The following is a 21,343-nucleotide window of genomic DNA, read 5'->3' on the forward strand; positions in this document are numbered from 1 at the left end:
TAGAAAAAGTATATATTAAAATGAAGAATTATTTATATATTCTTATAGATATAGATATTGTACTTTATATAATGAGAACACACTTTAACGTATGATTTAAGTTTGTATAATATTTTTTTTACAATACTATTTCAAAATATATTTAATTGAAATATTAATTTTCTTCGTTTTTTGAACTAAGCCACTGTCAACTTTTTAAAATTCGTAAATCTTCAAAAAGTGAATTAATTAAACTGAATTTGTCAATTAAAACATACTATTCCCCTTATTCGTTATGAAATTATTTGGGCTAACGAAGTCAGAATTTGGCAGCTAACGGAAAATTTAGTTGAACAAATTGGGTTAACTGACTGACAGCTGAACTATTGGTCCGTCAAGTCAAAGTTCAAGTTGACTTGTGACAAATATATTTACAAATTTTAAAATAGTGAAAATTGTTCAAGGAGTTATTCGTACAAGGTGAGTAAAAAATATGTAAATTGATTAAAGTATGTATAATTAATTTAAAAGAATTTGGATTTTTAGATAATAGCTATTAAAACACGTATTATTTTTCAAGAGAGAACAGACAAAAATTAAGGTAATTTTGTTTTCCAAATTTATAATAAAGATAACCATAAATAATAATAACAACAATGATTAGAATATAGGAGTAAGTGGAGAGTGGATTGTTTTACTTAAAATGTTGATTGAAACTAATTTCCTTAATCATACGAAAAGCGAACATTTAAGACATAATTTTTTAAAACAAAATTACTTCACAAATATCAAAAAGATAATCATTATCCTTTCCTGTTCAACATTATTAAGATTCAAATCACGTCATTTTAATTTATGAGAAAATAAATACAAAACTATTTTATATAGTAAAATATATAACTAAAAGCTCCTTTTTTTGTATTTATGGATAGAATTAAGTTCATAATATTTTTTATTGACTGGTAATTGAAACATTTTTTATATATTCATTAAATTTGAATTATTAGAGTTTAAAAACAATTGTCCGATTCATTGGTGCAAAGATGTACTTATCTGCTACACGTGACAGATTGACAGAGTAAAGTACATAGAAAAGCAAAGATGATGGTATAAACATTAAACAAAAGAAAGAGAGAAAGAAGTTTAAGATGGAGTCCATCTTGCAATCAAACCCATTCTTACTTCTCTGTTTATGAATGCATATTTTTTCTTTCACAGAGCAAACCCCACAGTCCGCATGATGATGATGATGATGGTGATGTCCTTCTCTCTCTCTTCTCCTCTTACACTCTTCCCATCCATTCTCTCCTCCTTTCCTCTTTCTTTCTTCCAATAAAAATCACCCTCTTCTTCTAATCAGACAAAAAGAAGAGTTGTTATAAGTCCATTCCTTTCCTCCATTTCCACAAAATTTTCACCACAAGAAACTAACACCTTCCTAACTGCTCTTCTATCTCTTCACTGCCACAATCACTTTCCCAATAATCCTGCAACTCAAGAAGGAACAAAGAAGAAATTTCTGGGTTATGTTCACGGGTATGTTTTGTTTATTTTATTTATTTTTTATATATATAATCTTAAGCGTTTTGACTTATGGGGTTCATTTTCATTTGCAATCAGGTGGTGTGTAGCTATAGCCTGAGCTGTGCCCCATTCCATACGCAACTTTTCCTCCTTCATTATCCTTTTCTTCTTCTTCTTTCTATTAAAAAGAGATGGAAATGGAAGAAATTCCAGAGTTGGTAAGAATTTCTTTTAAGGTTTTTCTCCCTTAGAACTGTTCCATTGAAAATTTGGTCTTCTGGGTCTTCGGTTTTCGGTCATCAAGCTCCTCCATAATTCTTAATCATTGTACCTCTGTTTCCATGGGTTTGGGTTTTGCAGAATTCTGGTGATTCTTCTTCTCGCGAGGCTTTGGAATCAGAACAGAAGAACATGGGTACCCAGAGAATCTCTGTTTCAGACCACATAAACGCATATCAGTATTCAGCTGAGGAAGCTGATAGCTTTGTGATTGACATGGATTCCTTCTCTTCCGCCATCAACAAAGATAGCACCAATGCTAATTCCAGAATTACAGTAAGATCCTTTTTTGTTCTGTGTTACATTGTATCTTACCACGCGATAATTACTTTATTTTAATTTTGTTTGGCACATATTACAACCAAAACAGGTTCAGTGGTGTTTTGTTCTTCTTGCAATTAGTATAATGTACACTAATGGGTGGGGGCATTAATGAAAGTTGAGAAGGAAAACACACGTTATCCACTGTTGTTAAACCTTTGCGGCCATTGAAATCGAATGTCTTTCTCAAGCTCTATTATTTTTATTATTATTTTTATCATCATTATTATTAATTTTCCACCCTCAATTCCCTCACCCTTAACTATAAATTAAATTAATGAAACGTTGAAAATTAGATGAAGCCATTTAATATAATCATTTAAGTTTCACCTTTGTGTATCCCTTACTTAACTCCCCACCCAAAGTTGACTTGTTCACTATTTTTTTCACGTTATTGATTGATTGATTTTAACGGTATAGTTGCAGCGGAACCTTTCCAGGAAAGGATCTCAGCGTGGGGGCGACAGGATGGTGAATACACTTCATGATAGGGATACTGTCCCAACTACATGCTCACCAAAAGGTACCATACACCATTGTCTTCGCAAAAAAATTGTGAACTCATTAATTGTATTATTCTAATCTAAAATATAATATAGTATGTTTTGTTTTATTTAGAATTAGATCTTCCTCTGAGTCTCTTCATGCGCATAGTAATTTGCAGATAAATATATAAAAAATATGTACCACATAAAGAACACATGAGAGGATCCAAATATCTTTTTTGTATTTTTCATACTATCCTAGACCGAATGATTCACCAACTTGAGATTTGTCTTCATGTATCTCGTGTTGAAGATAATTTTAATAAAATTACCAACAGTCGCGTCTGTTTCTATTGTTTGACCATTATGGAACTTGGGTTAATCGATATGTATATACGTGCATACAGGTGACAAAATTAGTAGTATCATTAAATATTTCAACACCAACCTGTACCTGTGAGGCCAAAGTGGTTGTCCCCTGATTCTTAGGTCTCATTGCTGTCTAACTCTGTCTGTTATGAATATACTATAGTTGTCAGTACAGTATCAATATCTCAGATCCAATGTAATTTAGGTTTCTGAATATAATGACATCAATATGATTAAAAGTCACACTGGGATTACGTAGATAAAAAATTATGATGGCGGTGAAATTAGTTTGGCCTAGTCCCTGGTAGGTGGAGATTAGTTCGGGTGAAAAACAGGAAACCTACTATGAGAACATGCCAATTAATTATAGCTCTCTGAAATAGATATCTGGGTCAACCATGTGTATTTCTACAGACATTACAGATCATGAGATAGATATTAATATTAATATTTTGTTGGTAACCCACTCTTGGGGGCCACAGGTAATGCCATTATCAGAAATTGAGACAGTATTGTGATGTGGGTTTTATGGAACTGCAGCTGCTCTAGCAGGATCCTGCACGGCTGAAAAGTCAGCGGCGGTAGCTGTAGGGTCCACGCAACACTCCACAAACACACAGGTTCATCATCAGATTACTATTACTGCCAGTAACATGTGCAACACCAACACCGAAAGCAAATGTGTTACTAGAAGAAATAGTTTTAAACGAACTTCTTCATGCCTCCTTGACCCTAGAAGAGTTCTTCTTTTCTTTGCCACCTTGTAAGATTCAGCTCCTATTAGCTTCAGTACTTGGCTTCAGTTATGTCTTTCAACCTATTTTATGTGTCTTAATTTCCCAGCTCTGAAACAGGTCAAGCATGGGAACAATGTTGCTAATATACTTCACTCTTACTATCAGCAAGCAAAGTGCAGATGAATAAGGGGGTGACTGGCAGCAGTTAATGATGCCACTGATTTAAATGGGACAAATGAGATAATGGGTTGTGTAAAATCTAGATCCTAGGATTGGAGAAAAACGCACGAACAAGAAGTTTGAAGACAAATTTGTAAAACATTCAGTAGGCAACTAAAATTTCCACCACCTTGACGTCAGAATCAGTTATCTGTTGGGGGGCTACGAAAGGCAAATTCAATGACATACTGCACTATGATAAAGGGGGAAGGAATATTTTTTTTATGTGAATGGAATACAGCAACAGATAAAGATCACATGTAAGAGAGTGCTCTATAGTTTATTTGGAGTGTCATCTAAGGGAATAGCGGTGTTGGAGGATCAGAAAGTCCCTTTTTGCTCTTTCTACTCCGTCCTTATTTTTATCCCCTGTATCTTTTGTTTTGATAATGTAATGGCAAGTGAAGCTTTTTCTAATGTGTGTAACTTTAATGTTAACTGTGGGAAAAGGTAGGGGAAAGTAAACCAAAACCATGAGAGCTACTTACCTACAAGCTACAAAAGTAGACACAAACGGCATGCGTGCTAAAAGACGTTTTTTCTTTCTGGAAGAAACTGTAATCCACGAGTGCCTTTTCTAGGGACAAAGAATGTTTATATATTAGGAGACCTTTCGGAATAAGCTGTGTGTATATGGAAGATTAAGATTAATTTAGTAAATTTTTGTCTGCTGTGTACTGTGGTCTACATAAAATGTAGAATGTCAAAGTTAGAGACACTGGGATCCTTTTAAGATAAATGTTTCCAGAAGACATAAACAGCCATGCGAGTTTTCGATTGCGGACTTGAGGACAACCCTCAATTACTATAAGTGTTAAATTTGTCCTCAACCATATTAAGAGATCAGATAGACTCCTTAGGTAATTGAGCTAACAATTATTCTAAGGTTGCAGCAAAACTGTTAATCCACAGTCCCAGTTAGGTTTACAAACATTAGCAACCCAACCTACAAAATTTGTGAGTTATTGAATTTCACCATGGGAAAGAAAAACAAAGAACCCCTCACTGTCCATCTGCTCATGCTTTTGAGCCCGTAGGCAAGTTTGGTACACCAGCAAGTTTACTTATATAAGTTAAATGACATAAGTTGCTTGGAATGTAAGATTTTAGCATGTTTAGCATGTTTAGTATATCTTGTATTTTTTCTACAAGTGTTGGCAACCAAACTAGCATAAAATATTAAACTCCACCAGATATTTTGGCAAGAAAATTGATGGCTTACATAACAATAAATATTGCCAGCATACCAGTCAGTGTAACTAAAGCCAGTAGTCATCATGGAGGGATACTTCACTATTTTGGCGGAAACAGAACTTCCTTTCCCTTGAAGGAAAAGAGCATTCTACTCATTCATCATGCTCCATGAGATTTTTCACAAAAAGAGAAGCCACCAGCACTCACCAAAATTTTTGAAAGCAGTTTTTTCAACTGATCAGTAGGTTCACCATAGCAAAGCAACTTTTCGGCCGCTGGGCCAAGACACGTTCGACTCTTTCTTGGAATCGAATTACTTATGATACAAGCTGTTGATAGTAGCATTTCACCATATACATGTAATGATATGTAAGACGAATATGGTTGTTAACTTTTAAAAAAAGGCATGCCTGCTGCTAGTTAGCAAAAAGAATACCCCAAAAAGTAAGTGGCATATAAAATTTAGGTTTAATTACTTGTTTAATTCCTATAACTATAAAAATTTCATTTTTTAATTACTGAACATAAAAACATTTATTTTAGTCCATATGCATATATTATTTTAATCTTGTGATGATAGGCAGAATGCCGACCTTAAAACAAGTCTTTACTCATATATTGATGGTTGTGTAATGGTAAGTAGAATGTTAACTTGATTAAAACAAGTTTTCATGTCGACTTGATTAAAATAAGTCTTCATTCATAGTTGGGAGTAGACAAAATGTTAATCTGATTAAAACAAGTCTTCACTTAGATTTGAAGGTTGTATAATGTCATATAGTGTCATGGTAGAAGCTCGATCTCTTTAAATCCAATTTTAACATTCCCAGTAGGCCATTGTTTAAGAGTAAGATATTACTTAGGTGAATTCCCATAATATTGTTGAGACATTTAAACCTTTTTAATATAAATCATGATATTAAAGAGACATAATTAATACCAAATATAATGAGAATGGACTAAAAACTAGGCTTCATACAAATCACACTGAAGTGTAAGAAATGAGCAAATATGAGATTAGAAAGAATAGTAACAAAGAAAAAAAAAAGAGGTGAATGATGTAGCTTATCTTGTATATCATTTCAAATCGTTTTTAGTACATACCGTCTAAATTTATATAGAGACTAAAAGAAATTGAAATAGTATGTATAAGGACTAACAAATGATGTTTATTCAATATCTGAAGTTCAACCTGAGAAATACTTGTCATCTCTAATAGCGTTTTGAGATCCTCGACATGGTGCACTTCTGCTTCCTGTCATGGTACAGCCTCAACAGAATTGCTGCAGTCTCTTCTATGGCTTTTTCTGTCACATCTGTAAATAGATAACAAAATAAGACGTCATAAGCATAAGTCTGAAAGGCTAACATTTTCCAACCACTGTTATGAATTAATGTAACATCAAAGATGATAGAAATCAGGACTTGAGAAGAATAAATTTGTACCAATGACTGGCCAAAGAGGGTTCTGAGCAAAGACCCTTCCACCGAATTCAAGTTCCTCCATGACATACTTCATCTCCGAATACGTACTCTTACCATCTGAACTTAATCCCATGGTTTTAGTCCTTGCAGTTCTAATATTCTGCAAGACAAGAGGATTTATAGTCAAGCCAAAAACCTTCTTCGGATCCACCTCAAACAGAGTCCTTGGAATTGCCACACCCAAGACAATGGGCACATTGGCCACCTTGTACCCCTTCTGAGCCAGATAAATGGACAAGGGGGTCTTGCCGGTGCGCGAAACTCCGGTGAGAACAATGTCGGCCTTAGCCAGATTCTGGGGAGATGCTCCATCATCTTGCTTGATGGTGAACTCAATAGCTTCAATCCTACGAAAGTAATCATCAGATAGGGGAAGGCCAGAAGCCCCACGCGGAAGGCCAGATGGAGAAACACCCAAATGAGAAGCAATGGCCTCTGTGATGGGTCCCAAGACATCACTGGAAGGCACACCCCATAACTTGCATGCCTGCTTTGCAGCCAAAGCCAATTGTGGATCAGCCAAAGTATACACTAGCAAAGCGCCTTCCTTAGCTGCTTGCTTTGTGATCTCCACCAACTTCTCCGCGTTATCAATCTTAAAACCATAACATCAACAACAAAATTTACATTCTAAACATAACTGAACAAAAATTGAAACTATACAGCATCAGTCAAAATAATAATTATTGATATGATTCTTCATGCATACAATTATTTAAAAATCGTATCTAACATTTTTAATTTATTAATTACTAATGTAAATGCAAAATTAAACTCATACTATGAGATTATTCAAATTAGTAAAGCACATTTTCTGTAAGATGTGTTTGCATTTGATTACCCCAGAAAACAAATGGGTACTGACGGGGCAGCCACGGTCGACCAAGCAGTAATCGAACTGGCCCAAAGCGGCACTAACGCAATGCTCGGCGGTCCAGCCGGTTCCGTCGGAGACTATGTAGATGGACTTGACGGCCATGACATCTGCGACGTCCAAATTGACGGCATCGTCTGGGTCCACCGTTAGAGCAAATTGACGTAGAGGGGCGTTGGGTTCCGGTGGTTGGGTTCGGAGACGGGAACGGTCCAATTTCTGCCCGGACCGTACGGCTCGGGCTCTGGACCATCGGTTCAGCTGGGGGCTCCCCTTGGGTCTCCCTGAAACGGACTTGGACCCGGTTTGGTCATTTTGCGTGCACGCTACGATTTGAGGAACAGAAGGACTTAACCGCAAAATTGGCATGACTAACATGTGCTTCCGTTTTCTTCTTTCTCTTTGCCCGGGGTAAGATTAGGATAATGAAAACATTGCCAAATATCAACAATTATTTTTCCTTTTTTAAAGAAATGTTTTTCATTATTATTAGCGGAAACATAGGTGCAATAGCGGAAACATAGAGAAATCCGCATTTTTCTCTTCTATTCAATTTTTATGGTTTGAGTTTCTCTTTTCCTTCAAACCTTTTATTTTCTTTCATTGGTGATTTTTGGATCTGGAGGGTGTGAATGATCTTCACCTTAAAATTAAGATTCACAGATGGTAGATACAAAAAGAATGATGATTTTATCAAATAATAGAGTTGATTGAAATGGAATGGAAAGACCGGTTGAAAATGAAGATTATTTTATTTGATACGGAATATTTGGTGTGGAAATGAGTTGAGATTGTAAGTATGTTCTCTTTCTTTCTGGTGTTGCCTTAAAATAAGGAATTAAGGGAAGAGTGGAGAATTGGTTTACATATAAAAATTGTCTCATAACATTAATTTTAAAAAAATAAAAAATAATTTTAATTTTTAAATAATTGATATGAAATAATAAAATATTTAATTGTACTAATAAAATGAAATATATTAAAAAAAAAATCAGTAAAAATTTGTTACACCAAAGAATCCTCTATATAGGTATAAATTATTATTATTATTATTATTATTATTATTGTTGTTGGTTAACCTACTATTTTAATTTCATGGTTTTGTTAACTTAATTCGCCATGTTTTATTTTGTTATAATTTTATATAACTCAGATAAACTATTTTATTGCAATTTTCTACTTCTTAACATCAATTCTCTATCTTTGAAATTCGGAGCTTTGTCCATTTTGTTTCGCTTCACATTCTTACTTGATGAAGGGTCGTGAGAGATTCCTGAGCACAGCCACAAAATATTCTTAAGGGCTCGTTTCGGCCCAAAATATATTATAAGTTAAGTCCCTAACTCAGACTGGTACTTCAACAGTATTCCTTTCTTTATGCACCCCTATCTCAAACTCCTCCTTATCAAACAACCAGCACCAGAAAGGGGGCCTAAACAAAACCTTTTTATTATTAAATCAACCGAAAAGATTATTTAAATTTATTAGTAATATTTGGTATACAATTTGTTTTTTGTAATTTTACTAAAAATAGAGTTGTTTTTAAAAGTTAACATTTAGCTTCTAGTTTTTTATATGTATTTTCATTTTATTTTTACTTTTTCTATCAAAGACATGATTTTATTATTATTTCTTTATTTACTCATAAGACATGCAAAACAAAGTTGTGATAAAGCAGAGGCATGAGGAAGTGGTATTCATGCACATTACGTAGCTCCTCTACGTATGAGAAACTTTGGTAGGCCAATTTTGTAGCCCAACTTCTGAACATCATCTCGAACTTCTTGTCTATATTCCCCAAAGCTAAAGTTCCTGTACTTCGACGCCTCTGTGCAGCTTTCTATCAATGTATCATCAGAGGGGCAAAAGAAATACGCCATAGAGAATCTCTCTAATTTTGGGTTCGTCATAACTCGGTGTTCAAGACTTTTGTAAACTCCATTGCTCCATGCCTGCATATCCCAGATTACCAAGTTAACGCATGTAACTTCACCATAAACAGTCTCGGAAAAAGTGTTCTTAGATAAGAGAAAAGATATGTTGTGCCTAACAGTATAAAGTACCTGGAACAAGTCGCCAATGATGATTACAAGGGCATCAGGGTTTGGTTTGACTGCAATCCATTTCCCATCTTTCACGATTTGCAAACCTCTGACCTGATCTTGATGTAAGATGGTGAGGAAAGCAGTGTCTGTATGTGGCATCAGTCCGTGAACCTCAGAAGCCAAGGGGCATGGAGGATATCGATTCAATCGAATATAACAAGAACTGGGCAAACAATTCTCCTCAAAGAAACTACACTTGTGACCCATTTTCTCAGCCAGGATATGAGCCAACGTTTTCGCCAGAATAGAAACTTGGCTGGCAAACTCTTCAATGGTTGAGCTGCAAATATAGAAAATTTTCAATGTGTGCTGTATCTTTTAAGTCCTTTTCCAAAGGTTAAGTGGAACATACATATTTGAGGAGAACTATGTCTGTCTTAATTCAATGTTCAATGTTTGTCTTTGAACAATAAACACGAACCAATGAAAGCACACTATAATAAAAAGATGATGATGAAACATTAAAATTAAATAAATAACGTGATTACCTAAAAGTGTTGGAATCGGTGGAACTGAGTATATCAGTTAGAGGAATATGGAATGCTTCAGACCAAGATAACTGCCTAATGCATGTTGCAGTGGGGGCTCCCCAACGGTAGCTACCAGTGGAAAAGTTGAAGAGCTTGTTCTCTTTGCTCTTCTTCTCAAAAGGTTGCTTAAATATCTTCTCTCGTTCGACCCTCAAAACACTGAAAACGTCATTGGAAATTCCATGATTAACGATCTGAAAGAAACCCCATTCTTGAGAAGCCTTAGCTATCTCGGACTTGCACTCCTCCCTCCTCACTTCATCACTCTCTGCTAAATGACTCACATTGATCGCTGGCAACTCTGTCTCCTCCACCACCAACACCTCATCATCATCAAAACCACTCTGTTCGTTACTGTTTCGGCTCTTGCTCAAGAGCATATCGTATGCCTCGTGAAGGGGTGGGTTTGAATTCGAGTCCATGCTTTGTTAGTGGTGGCTGAAAGGAGAGAATTTCAAGGAAAAAACAATTCATTCTTGTTTCCTCATTTATTTTGGTAGATGGAGACAAAAAGAGATAATTAAAGACAACCAGTACTTGTAGCTTTCTTTTTTCTGTTCATATTTCGTCTTTGATTGAAAGGTTTCATAGACAAAGGTACGTACGTAGCTTGGTGTATGTCTTCAAGTTCACACTACATTGTAGTGCTAGTCATTTTCTTATTATCTCCTGCTTTTACTGATTTCTTATGATATTAATTGTTTAATTCTAACTACATTGTGTTCAGACGAAACTGCATCATAATTAGATCTTAATATATGACCCACTTTACTTACACGGTCTTAGTTAGATCTTCATTTTTCAAACTTTATCATAATTAGACCAAACTTCATCATAGTTAGATCATAATTAGACCAAACTTTTTCACGTTCAATCATGCAGCTATTCAACAATTGAGGAACATATTATCATAATTAATTCTAAGTACCAACCATAGCACCGAAACAAACTCATATTTTAGCACAGGTTTGTTTGAACTCACTTTGAAGTGACGATCAGTATATTAATGACATATGAGGATTATAATTTTGGGTTTAGTTTTTGAACAAAACTTGTTCTTTTATGTACTTTGTGTGGTGCTCTTTATTAAATTTGAGGTTTACTTCAGCAATCTTCACAATAAAAATCGCTGCTAATTTTTTAGATACATCTTTAATTGTGATAAGAGAATAACTACAAAATTTCACTTACTTTCTTTTACCTTTTATCTTCCCACACCTTTTGATTCAAGGGAAATCACTTTTTTTCAGTTATATTCAAACACAAAACACCGAGAACTTACATACATATTATTATGACAGAAGAAAACCTTCGTCTGATGTTTTTCAAATATATCAGATCGATCAAAACATCTACAGTTTGTATTTAAACACAGTAGCAATACACTCCGGGAGAAATTAAGAACATGATAGAAACTAGCTAGCTGTTATTATTGAGAACAAAAGAATTAAAAAAAATGTATAAATATGAATAATTATAAATACACAAAGAGATAATCATCTTGTTGGAGGAATTAAAATTATACAGACATGTTAATAGCAGAGAAACGTGGCACTCACACATATAAGGAGACTATCCACCGAACAATGAGCAATGAAATTTGCTTTCAGCTTTAGAGATTAAAGAGTGTAATTTAGCCTGTCAGCTACATTTGCGGACTTGGGATAATTTATAGGCTACAAGTCCCTCAATTATTGTCACTACTGATAATACCAAGGACATATATTGATGTAGAAAGATCAAGTTGAAGAGAAAAATAACTTTCAAATACTCAAATGACATGGTTTTAAATGTCACTTGGTGAATTCAAAAGCTTAAAGGGAGAATTACAACAAGATAATGGCATAAGAATATAAGATAGGCACATAACTATTTACATGTAAATTGCACAGGAAAAAGAGAATTAATTTAGTTTGGAGATATTGGAGATGTTGGAGATTCCACGTCGACAAGAGATGAGGACAATTCATTGTTTATAAGTGGGTGCAAACCTCACCTTATGAGTTGATTTTATGAGGTTGAGTTAAACTTAAAGTCAACTTCTTATTTCGATAGTTTTTTAAAAAAGATTTTTTATCCGTGTTTTGTAGATAAAAAATAGTTTACTTAGAAATAAACTCTTTTCAAATCTTCCAAAAAAAAAATTCTTATACGTCATCTCAAACCCAAATTATGATATGAAATTATTATCCTAATTTGGGAATGATTTCAATTTTTCTACATATGGAGAAATATTACATTTGGAATCTTGTTCCATGATCTGAAGTGGCGAAACCTATAGGTAATTTGAAAAAGTTCAAGACTCATCTTGTGACGAAGAAGAGATCTATACAGATGGAAGACGTTGATTGTAAACAAATTATTTTCTTTGATTTCTAAAGACTCTTTTTGGAGTAATTGACATATTTTTTATATTGAGTTACATCAAATAAATGTAAAGAAAGTATTATTGATGAAATAATTTATATGGTACAACTACAAAACTTTGTTTTAAAATGTTCAAAGGATTTGGTTGGAAACTTAAGAAATTCATCTATGGACTTAATGTAATTAACTCTTGTGATTTTGTGGTAAATTTAGTTTATGATTTGATATACCATAACTTTTGTGGAAGCAAGTATATTTTTATAGTTTTATAGGTTGATGTTATTTTGCTTTCCGGCAGCAATATAAATTTAGTGCATAAAATCAAGAGAGTTTTAACTAAGAACTTTGAGATGAAAGATCTTGATAATGCATATTTTGTATTAGACATATATAAATACATCAAGACTTTTGGGTTGTTCATGATGTAAGATATTATAAACCAAGTAATGCTCTATAATTAATGGTGTGTTTCTAGGAGTGGAAACATTAATGAAAAGCAATGAAAATGCAAATTTCAAGAATTTAAAACATAAAAAAATGCACAAAACTAAACTAGAAAGTTGGTTGTGATTTAAACTTTTCACTCATATAGGAAGAGATTTGTATGGAAAGTACTGTTCACTTTAAAATGATAATTGATTGTATTTATTATAATAAAATAAGTAAATTAAAGTAAAAAATATTAAAATAATATATTATACAAATTAAATTGTTTTAAAATGTTATTTAATTTATAAATAAATCAATCCAATTAATTTTTTAAAAATATTTAAATATGAAAATAAATTTGTAAATTTACATTTTTAGCAATTAAAAAATATAATTTCAACCATTATCACATCACTCACAAACTTTTATAAACTTTAATAAATTTTTCTTATACCTTTTATTCTATTTACCTTAGTTTAAACAACCTCACATTTTTCATATTTTCTCTAAATCTCGAATTCATTTCCTCAAATTCACTTCTTAATTCAAACAAAGAAAGAAAAATCCATTAGTATAGAATTCCTTTTGAAGAAAAGAAAATATAAAAGATTTCTTCTTCATAAGCAGTAAGAAGTCTAATATATGCTCTCAAATTTTATAATTATTTCTATAATTTTATTTTTAATTTATAGACAATGTATTAATCAAATTTTAGATATAATGATTGTACTACCTAACCTGAATAAGCGGAGCAGTTAGAACAGTGATACTTGTAGAATATATAGTATAATGATATACATTTGAAGGAGAATTTATTATTATTTTAAATATGATTAGATAATAAGTCTTGAATTGCTTATTAAAAAAATGGTTTGTGCTTGAAATATATGTTTTCACGTTGGAATTATTGTTAGGTGAGTAAAGATCATATATGAGACATCTTTATCGAAAGCTGAGTTGCTCTATAGACTTTCAATACTTTGAAGCACGCACCTTTTTCACAACATGGGTATACTCATGATCTAAGCAATCTATTGATTACACGTGTTTCGTTAATGTTAACAACTCATCCGTGTTAAATTTTAAGGAAATTGTTGCTTTATAAAGATGAGACCTAGAGAACTATTGAAGTCTTCGTCTTTCTTTCTCTGTCGGGCAGGTTGTTAGGTGCTTGATTGAAATTCTTCTAGTCTTCGTGTTTCTTCTTCGGCTCTCAGTCTTGGGTGAACACCAAATGAAGTACCTGCGCACCCTAACGCTCAAGTCAGTAAAGCGGGTTATCGGTATTCGAGTAGGTGCACAGTAATAAATGACGTACATTTCTCCTTGAAATGTGTGTTATTTATATATTATTTTAATATACTTACCTTATTGGGCCTAATTAGTAGAATGGATCACACTTACGGGTGTATTACCTAATCTTTAATGACATGTTAGCTTCATTGACCTTGATTTTAGCGTTAATGGATGTATGTGTTGGTCGGTCGGACCGTCTGGAGTAGTTTCCCTCGTCTCGGTTAAGTTTCCATAATCTCGACCAGGTGTTCTTGATTTCGGTCAGCTAGACCGAATCTCGATTTCGCCCGTACTTGTACAGAAATATTTTATGATCATCCTAAACTAATCTCATATAAAAAAGAGAAAAAAGAAATTAGGATTGAGTTTGTTTGATCCATTTAAGAAACAACTTAGAAATGTGAAAATATAGAATTAAAAGGAAGTTTGAAAAAAAAGAGGTGAAGGTTTGTGCACGTATATGGTTTGATCATATGGTGGATATTGATTGTGTGGACATTGATAGAATGGAAGAATTTGATTTAACCCTGAACTCAAAATTAACCTAACATGAATGAACAGAAGGCAGATGTGAGATGGAAGTAGGCCTGAAGAAGACAGAGGGGCCATGGATGGATTCATGTCGAGTACCAAACAAGGCTCCACCCAGAGTAACATCAACGTCAAAATTTATCCTCAAATTTCTAATTGGCTCAGCCTCAGAAATTGAGCCCAGAGCATGCATGTGAATTGCTTTCATAAGTGACAGACACTGAAATGAAATTAGGTAATGTGAAACCCATGCTTCTGTTGCTACACAATATCCCTCCTACTTCAATTCATGCACATTCTAGTTTAACCAAGTAACAATTTGTTAAATAATCTCTTTATCATTGATTAATATTATTGTACCTGATGTATAAATTAAATTATAAACACTTAATCAAGTTATCTAGATCTGGTGAGATAGTTAATAAACATAAACCTATAGAAACATACATGTATATACTTTATTTTATTTTAATGGTTGAAATAAATAGTATGATGTAAAATATTAATAAAAAAAACTTATTATTTATCATTACTAGTATTTTGTTTTTTACAAAAATTATTTTATATAAAATAAAGATAGCAATTATAAAACGTATGTTTGACTAAAGAATGGTGGTTATGTGAAACTAATTGACGTTGGATAAAAAAAAAGTAAACGATAAAAAAAAAATTATGCCGTGACAATTTTGAAATTCAAATAATTATTTTTAATGTCGGAACAGTTAAAGTCACACATAAATTTTTAATTTTATATATTTTTTTAAAATTATGTGTGTTTTTTTCTTATTGTGATTTTTTGTTTTCTTTCCGACGAATGTGATGAGGTTGTGGAAGTTTCATTGATGATCCAAACAATAGTTTTCTTAATTCTTCAGATTTTGCGTATTGATATTTTTATTTGTTTGAGTTGCGTTCTTTATTGAGATTACTGGTCTGAAAACCTTCCATTTGTTTTTGAATTGATAATGTGATTAATTTTTGGGATGACAATCATACCAATTCTTAAATGTCTCCCTTAAATATTGCTTAGTCTTTTGTGTCATGTTATTTAGATGTATAAATTTAAAATTTTGAATATTAAAATTAATTGTTAAAATTAATTTATTAGTATAGATGAATATTTATTAGATGTTTAAAATTAAAATTTAATACTTAGGGAAATAAAAATAATAGAGGCTAATTAATTATTTTAGTATCTATATTAAGTCACTAGTTTGTTTATTATTACTAAATTATAGGTAATTTATATAATATATTTTAGGAAAATTATAGTTTGTCTGATATTTACGGTAAATGATTAAAATTGTATTAAATCTTGAATTATTCTATTGAACAATTTGAAAAAAATTATTTTTCGAAATTTGTTAATACATACGCATTCTAAATTTGATAAAATATTGGTTTTTAAACCTCAACCTTATGAGCTGTTTTATGAGATTGAGTTAGGTTTAAAGTTCACTTCGTAATATGGTATCAAAGCCATTTCGATCCTATCCCACTTATATACAATGAATTGTCCTCATCTCTAGTCGATGTGGGATCTCCATCAGTTTTAACTATTTTATGTTGTGATCCGACATAAATATAAATTTTTTATTGACGCATTGAATTATTATTGAAAATAAAAATTCTTAAATGAATAATAAATGTAAAAAGTAATTTTTTTGTTAGTGTTCATGAATAAAAGAAGAGAAATATGAATAAAATAAGAGAAATGTAGAAAATAGAAATCAAAGTTAAAATATTTTTAAAACGAAAAGAGAACAAATGTAATAAATTAAAGTTAAAAGTTAACGTTTGAAAACTACACTACTTTCAAACAAGTTTTCTAATTAATAAAGTAAATAAAAAAGTTTAACTGAAATTACCTTGAAAACATAGTTTTAGATTTAGTGATCATTAATGTTTATTCAATGAGGTTAGATAGGAAACAAAAATGATAGATTGACAATTAATGTTATTTAAAAGAATAGAGAGAGATAAGAAGGACTAAGAACAAGGAAGAAAATGAAATGAAAATTAGATAAAAGAAAAATAAATAAATGTTAGTATTTGATCTTAATTTATGCATTTTTTAATTAATATTTTATGTGATATTTATATAAGTTTTTTATTTATAGAAATATTTTTTAAAAATCTCATAACAAAAGAAAATAACAAAAAGTATTAATACAATTGGCATATCAATTGATGGTGACGGGGCTTATTTACTTTCAAGTTGGTTGCTTGCCTTGTTATTATTGTGTACTCAAACCTCAAAAATAGAGGAAATAATTTATTATGCTAAATAAGATTTAGAAAGACAAAAAAAAAGGTAAATATAATAAATGAGAAATTATGTGATAAAAAGATATAGATAAAAAAAACTAACGGGTCATGTTCTCGTCAATATGAGGTCAATAAGAATTTAAAGTAGTTTTAAGTAGTCTCTCTTCGAGCTTTAGAATCGGCTCCAAAGGAATGAGAAGGTTCCACCTGCATAAAACACTCCGACGCTCAAGTCAATAAGAGCATCAAATTATGTGTGTATAGTGAATATAGTGTAGAATTCGAGTTGAAAGTAGTTTTTGTGTTGTGTTCTTTCTTTCTTTTGTATCTGGTCTTGTTTTGAACTATATTCCAAATTAATTATAATCCTGCATATTCAATAAATCACCTTAATTAATGCATTCCTCTATTTATGAGGAGCAAATAAAATCTTTTTCATCATGTTATATATCATATCACCTTTTATCCTATTATCTGACTCGACCCATGATACTACACATAGAAATATTTATATATCAATTATGTAGATAAAAACCTAGATTTATTTTATCAATAAAAATCTTAAAAGTAAAATATGAGGATGTAAACACATTTCTTTCAAAGTTTCTCACTTATTAGTGCTACATTCACTAATATGAAAAAAATTCCTAAAGCGTAATTTTATATTATTTTTTATTAGAAAATAGTTTAAGAATAATTATTAATTAATAAGTTGTATGTAAATTAAATCATCATGTTTATTTTTTAATTAGTGGATTTTATTTCATGTCAAAAAATTTATGAGATAAACACCTTTTTTTTCAAACTTTCTCAAAAAATTAAACAAGTTATAATTTTTATAAAATAATCAAAGTGCAAGAGTTTTTAGAAAAAATAAATTCACTTAAGTTATTTTTTCTCTTTCTTTGCTTACTCTTTAATGTAATGTTATTTACCTCTTGGAATACTTATGTTAACCGACTTACAAAGTCATGTTTATAACTTAATTATGTTTTCTGCCATAACATAAGCTTTTAATTCATGGAAATTGCATTACACTTTAAAAGTAAGTTTGTCATAACAAATTAACACTATCTTTAATTTTGATATAGTTTATCATTTATTTTGCATATAGTTTTTACCGTTGACTAATTACCCTGTCTAGAAGTAGCTTAATATAAAATAAAATTTAAGTAAACTAATTGACCAAGACTAAGTAAAACTTTTTTGAATTTTTTTTTTTTACAAATAATAGATTATATTTTCTCCTTTATTTTTTTTAACAAGTTAAACCCATTTAGATAAAGTTCTATTTGACCCAACTTCAGACATATTTTTCACTCCCATCTTCTTTCTTGTTTTTTTTTCTATCTCAATTTTAAGTTGGAAAAGGGATAACTATAGGTATTTTTCAACTGATAATGGTTAAAAAACTTGTAGCCACATAAAATCAGAAGTTCATGGTTGTGTTTCTCTCATCTTTCTAATAAAGTAGAATGAGGAGGGAATCAATATATAATATGTGGACTTGAAAGTCAACATGTTGATGATCTCAAAGCCACATGAAATAAACACTATATAATGTAATTATGATAATGAGTTGTTGAGAATGGTTTGAAATAATAGCTACATTGATTAGAGATAAGCTAAATCCTATTTGATTGGAAATTTGGATTGTGTGTGATGTGTGGAAGTGGCCCTTCCCTCTTCTTGTCAAAATTTCACTTTGGTTAATCAAACCAAAAGACCTACGCGTACACACAACATGTACTCTTATTCAAAAGAGCAACTATGTCTTACATACTATATCTCTATCTCAATTCTAGTTATTTTTTCAAACAGTTTTCAACAACCCATAATAGGAAAAAAATACATAATTCAAAAAAATTATGAGGTATGATACATTAAAAAGATATATTAATTAAATAATAAACATTTATTAATTTTAAATTCAACTTCCGAGTGGATAAAATAAGAATCTGTAACATTTTATCATTTAATTAATTTTTGTATTCTTAAGTACGTGACTCAATTTATTCAATCTATAAAATATTAAATAAGTCATATGGTTGGTTTATATTTAGTTATTTGCAACATCTAATTTCAATTGCAAATCTCTAAAAAAACTTCAACTGGAGAAATTAAACAAATAAAATAAAAATATGGTGAGAAAATAATGGTTGCATTTATTTCCCAGCCCTCGAGAATGGCTGCATGATTAAGTCTTAACTCCACGTCTTTGCTTAAAAGGGGACCGTTTCTTCTTGAATCTTCGCATGTTTTTTTTTTCTATCTCCATAAATTTTCATATTTTTTTAAATTTTTTATGTAATATTTTATATTATGTAATCTGTAAGTATTTTTTAAATTTATAATTAGCTTTTAGATTACATCAGAAGTTTTTTTTTAAATATATGATTAGTTTCTAGATTATTTGAAAAAAATTTCTAACTTTCGAATTATTATGTAATTTAAAAGTTTTTTTTAAATACTTGTCCAGATTACCTAATCCGAAAACTTTTAAATTATATAATCTGAAATACCATTTTGAATTATATAATCTAAAATATAGAAGTGACACAAGTAAAAAGGATAAAAAAGGTTTTTCATATTTTGTATGGTGTGTCAGAAGAACTGGAGGTGCATGAAAAAAACAGTGTAAAGGGGCTGTGTCTTATTGCACAATTTGGACTGAGGTATATTTGGGCCACATTTGTGGGCTGCCATTTAGAAGCTCATGAAAAGTAGGGTTTTGTATTTTGCAAGTCCATAAGAAAATGAAATTATAAAGTTGTCTAAAAAATTCCATTCCAAATTCTAAAATGTATTTATTATATATTTGTCTTTTGAAAAGGAAAAACGAACCAAGAGTGTGGAGTTTGAGAATGTGCAATCTCAAAATTATATACAACAATAAAATGAACAGGTGTATAAGCATGACTAACATTATATGATATAATTCTTGATATTTATGTAAACATCTAGATTTTAGTAATATAATATAAAGATCATAAATTAAAGTTCGCATTAAAAATATGTAGATCAAAGTATGTTTATAGTTGGTATTACTCAATTATCCTGCAACTTCCATTAATTTTCATCATATAATTCAATCACTAAGTAATTGATAATACATATTTTTTTATTATGAAATATAAAAAAACAAGCTTCTATCATTGTGACCAGATTGTATTGTGATCAGATTGTATATGGAACATAAACTTACCTATTCTTGTTAGGGAGATGAGACCTAGAGAACTATTGAAGTCTTCGTCTTCTTTCTTCGATCGGGCAAGTTGTTGGGTGATAAACTGAGGTTCTTCTTGTCTTCGTGCTTCTCCTTCGGCTCTCGGTCTCGGGTGAACACCGAATGGGGGTACCTGTGGAAGGCACTCCGACGCCCAAGTCAGTAAAGCGGGTGATAGATACTCAGGTAAGTGTACAGTAATAAATGATGTACATTTTTCCTTGTGATGTGTGTTATTTATATTATTTTAATGGGCTTACCTTATTGGGCATGATTAGTGGAGTGAATCTCACTTAGGGTTGCATTACCTAATCCTTAATGACGAATTAACTTCACTGACTTTGGCTTAAGTGTTAATGGGTGTATGGGTCGGCTGGTCAGGCCGACCGTGACGATTTCTAGAGTCTCAGCCAAGTTTCCGAGATCTCGACCGATTCCATGTGTCTCGATCAGGATGGCATGTGTCTCGGTCAAGGTGGCACGTGTCTCGGTCTCGCCCATACCAGTACATTACCAAAATCACTATTCTATTTCACATTCAACACAACCCAAATTTTAATTTTACCCCAAATTTTATATTTGTTTAAATTTATATAATTAATGGTAAACTCATATTTTAATAAAAAAAATATAATAGTATTAACACACTAACTATCAACTAGTTTAAGTAATTTAGTTAAGTTTTAAATATATTCATGCTTTTTAGTCATAATTTTGGCTTTCTTTTTGTTCTATTGTTTATATGCTACACGTGATAGATGAGCTAATTTTAATATAACATATGTTTTTAATATATTATACTCAGATAGATTTTAAAATACAAAAAATAATAATTTAAAATTGTATTAATTATTTGTTAAATATAGAATCATTATCCATGATATATTAAAATAAATTATATTGCAGTTATTCAAAATTTTAATTTTAATATAAAAAAATACATTAAAAGTAAATTATTAGTTTCTAATGTTATTATATTTAAATTTATTAATTGAATTACTTTTATAATGATTAATAATTCTACACTAAATTATAATTCAAAAATATTTATTTAAATAAATTAATTTTAAAATTGTATTAATCAAATCATAATTATAAATTGATGATGTTTAATATGCATTTAAA

General features: G+C 31.0%; 3 protein-coding genes across 6 annotated transcripts; 1 reads left to right on the top strand and 2 right to left on the bottom strand.

The window, feature by feature from the left end:
- The first annotated feature begins 1,001 nt into the window (after positions 1-1,001).
- On the top strand, positions 1,002-4,330 carry LOC137827813 (uncharacterized). Of its 3 annotated transcripts, none has more exons than XM_068634152.1 (6): positions 1,002-1,515; positions 1,600-1,721; positions 1,864-2,058; positions 2,530-2,626; positions 3,498-3,720; positions 3,812-4,330. In XM_068634152.1, the coding sequence occupies exons 2-6, from the start codon at positions 1,695-1,697 to the stop codon at positions 3,879-3,881; spliced, it is 612 nt and encodes a 203-aa protein (XP_068490253.1). In that variant the 5' UTR covers positions 1,002-1,515; positions 1,600-1,694; the 3' UTR covers positions 3,882-4,330. The 3 variants fall into 3 exon arrangements, with proteins under 3 accessions (XP_068490253.1, XP_068490252.1, XP_068490254.1); XM_068634151.1 differs by having other exon boundaries at positions 1,060-1,515; positions 2,524-2,626; XM_068634153.1 differs by having other exon boundaries at positions 1,098-1,515; positions 2,524-2,626; positions 3,801-4,330.
- Positions 4,331-6,154: 1,824 nt separating this feature from the next.
- Positions 6,155-7,998, bottom strand: LOC137827814 (pyruvate, phosphate dikinase regulatory protein 1, chloroplastic). Its single transcript, XM_068634154.1, has 3 exons — positions 7,434-7,998; positions 6,554-7,187; positions 6,155-6,423 (listed from the first exon to the last, which is right to left on the bottom strand). Exons 1-3 carry the CDS (start codon positions 7,842-7,844, stop codon positions 6,320-6,322), a joined length of 1,149 nt encoding a protein of 382 aa, XP_068490255.1. The 5' UTR covers positions 7,845-7,998; the 3' UTR covers positions 6,155-6,319.
- A 1,153-nt stretch (positions 7,999-9,151) lies between these two features.
- LOC137828136 (gibberellin 2-beta-dioxygenase 8-like) lies at positions 9,152-11,744 on the bottom strand. 2 transcript variants are annotated; one of them, XM_068634586.1, is made up of 4 exons: positions 11,661-11,744; positions 10,060-10,539; positions 9,530-9,851; positions 9,152-9,418 (listed from the first exon to the last, which is right to left on the bottom strand). In XM_068634586.1, the coding sequence occupies exons 2-4, from the start codon at positions 10,521-10,523 to the stop codon at positions 9,173-9,175; spliced, it is 1,032 nt and encodes a 343-aa protein (XP_068490687.1). In that variant the 5' UTR covers positions 10,524-10,539; positions 11,661-11,744; the 3' UTR covers positions 9,152-9,172. The 2 variants fall into 2 exon arrangements, with proteins under 2 accessions (XP_068490687.1, XP_068490688.1); XM_068634587.1 differs by lacking the exon at positions 11,661-11,744 and having other exon boundaries at positions 10,060-10,581.
- Positions 11,745-21,343: the final 9,599 nt, after the last annotated feature.

Source organism: Phaseolus vulgaris, chromosome 7 (assembly GCF_000499845.2).
Source record: "Phaseolus vulgaris cultivar G19833 chromosome 7, P. vulgaris v2.0, whole genome shotgun sequence".
NCBI classification, from domain to species: Eukaryota; Viridiplantae; Streptophyta; class Magnoliopsida; order Fabales; family Fabaceae; genus Phaseolus; species Phaseolus vulgaris.

What these genes read in the sequence shown, in the direction of transcription:
- LOC137827813 (XM_068634151.1), top strand. Translation starts at nt 1,695, where the DNA reads ATGGAAATGGAAGAAATTCCAGAGTTG. An exon ending in TGGAAGAAATTCCAGAGTTG is followed by an intron (nt 1,722 to 1,863) that starts GTAAGAATTTCT and finishes TGGGTTTTGCAG; the next exon opens with AATTCTGGTGATTCTTCTTC. An exon ending in AACTACATGCTCACCAAAAG is followed by an intron (nt 2,627 to 3,497) that starts GTACCATACACC and finishes ATGGAACTGCAG; the next exon opens with CTGCTCTAGCAGGATCCTGC.
- LOC137827814 (XM_068634154.1), bottom strand. Translation starts at nt 7,844, where the DNA reads ATGTTAGTCATGCCAATTTTGCGGTTAAGTCCTTCTGTTCCTCAAATC. An exon ending in GTACCCATTTGTTTTCTGGG is followed by an intron (nt 7,188 to 7,433) that starts GTAATCAAATGC and finishes TATGGTTTTAAG; the next exon opens with ATTGATAACGCGGAGAAGTT. An exon ending in CCCTCTTTGGCCAGTCATTG is followed by an intron (nt 6,424 to 6,553) that starts GTACAAATTTAT and finishes ATCTATTTACAG; the next exon opens with ATGTGACAGAAAAAGCCATA.
- LOC137828136 (XM_068634586.1), bottom strand. Translation starts at nt 10,523, where the DNA reads ATGGACTCGAATTCAAACCCACCCCTTCACGAGGCATACGATATGCTC. An exon ending in ACCGATTCCAACACTTTTAG is followed by an intron (nt 9,852 to 10,059) that starts GTAATCACGTTA and finishes CTATATTTGCAG; the next exon opens with CTCAACCATTGAAGAGTTTG. An exon ending in TCATTGGCGACTTGTTCCAG is followed by an intron (nt 9,419 to 9,529) that starts GTACTTTATACT and finishes TGGGATATGCAG; the next exon opens with GCATGGAGCAATGGAGTTTA.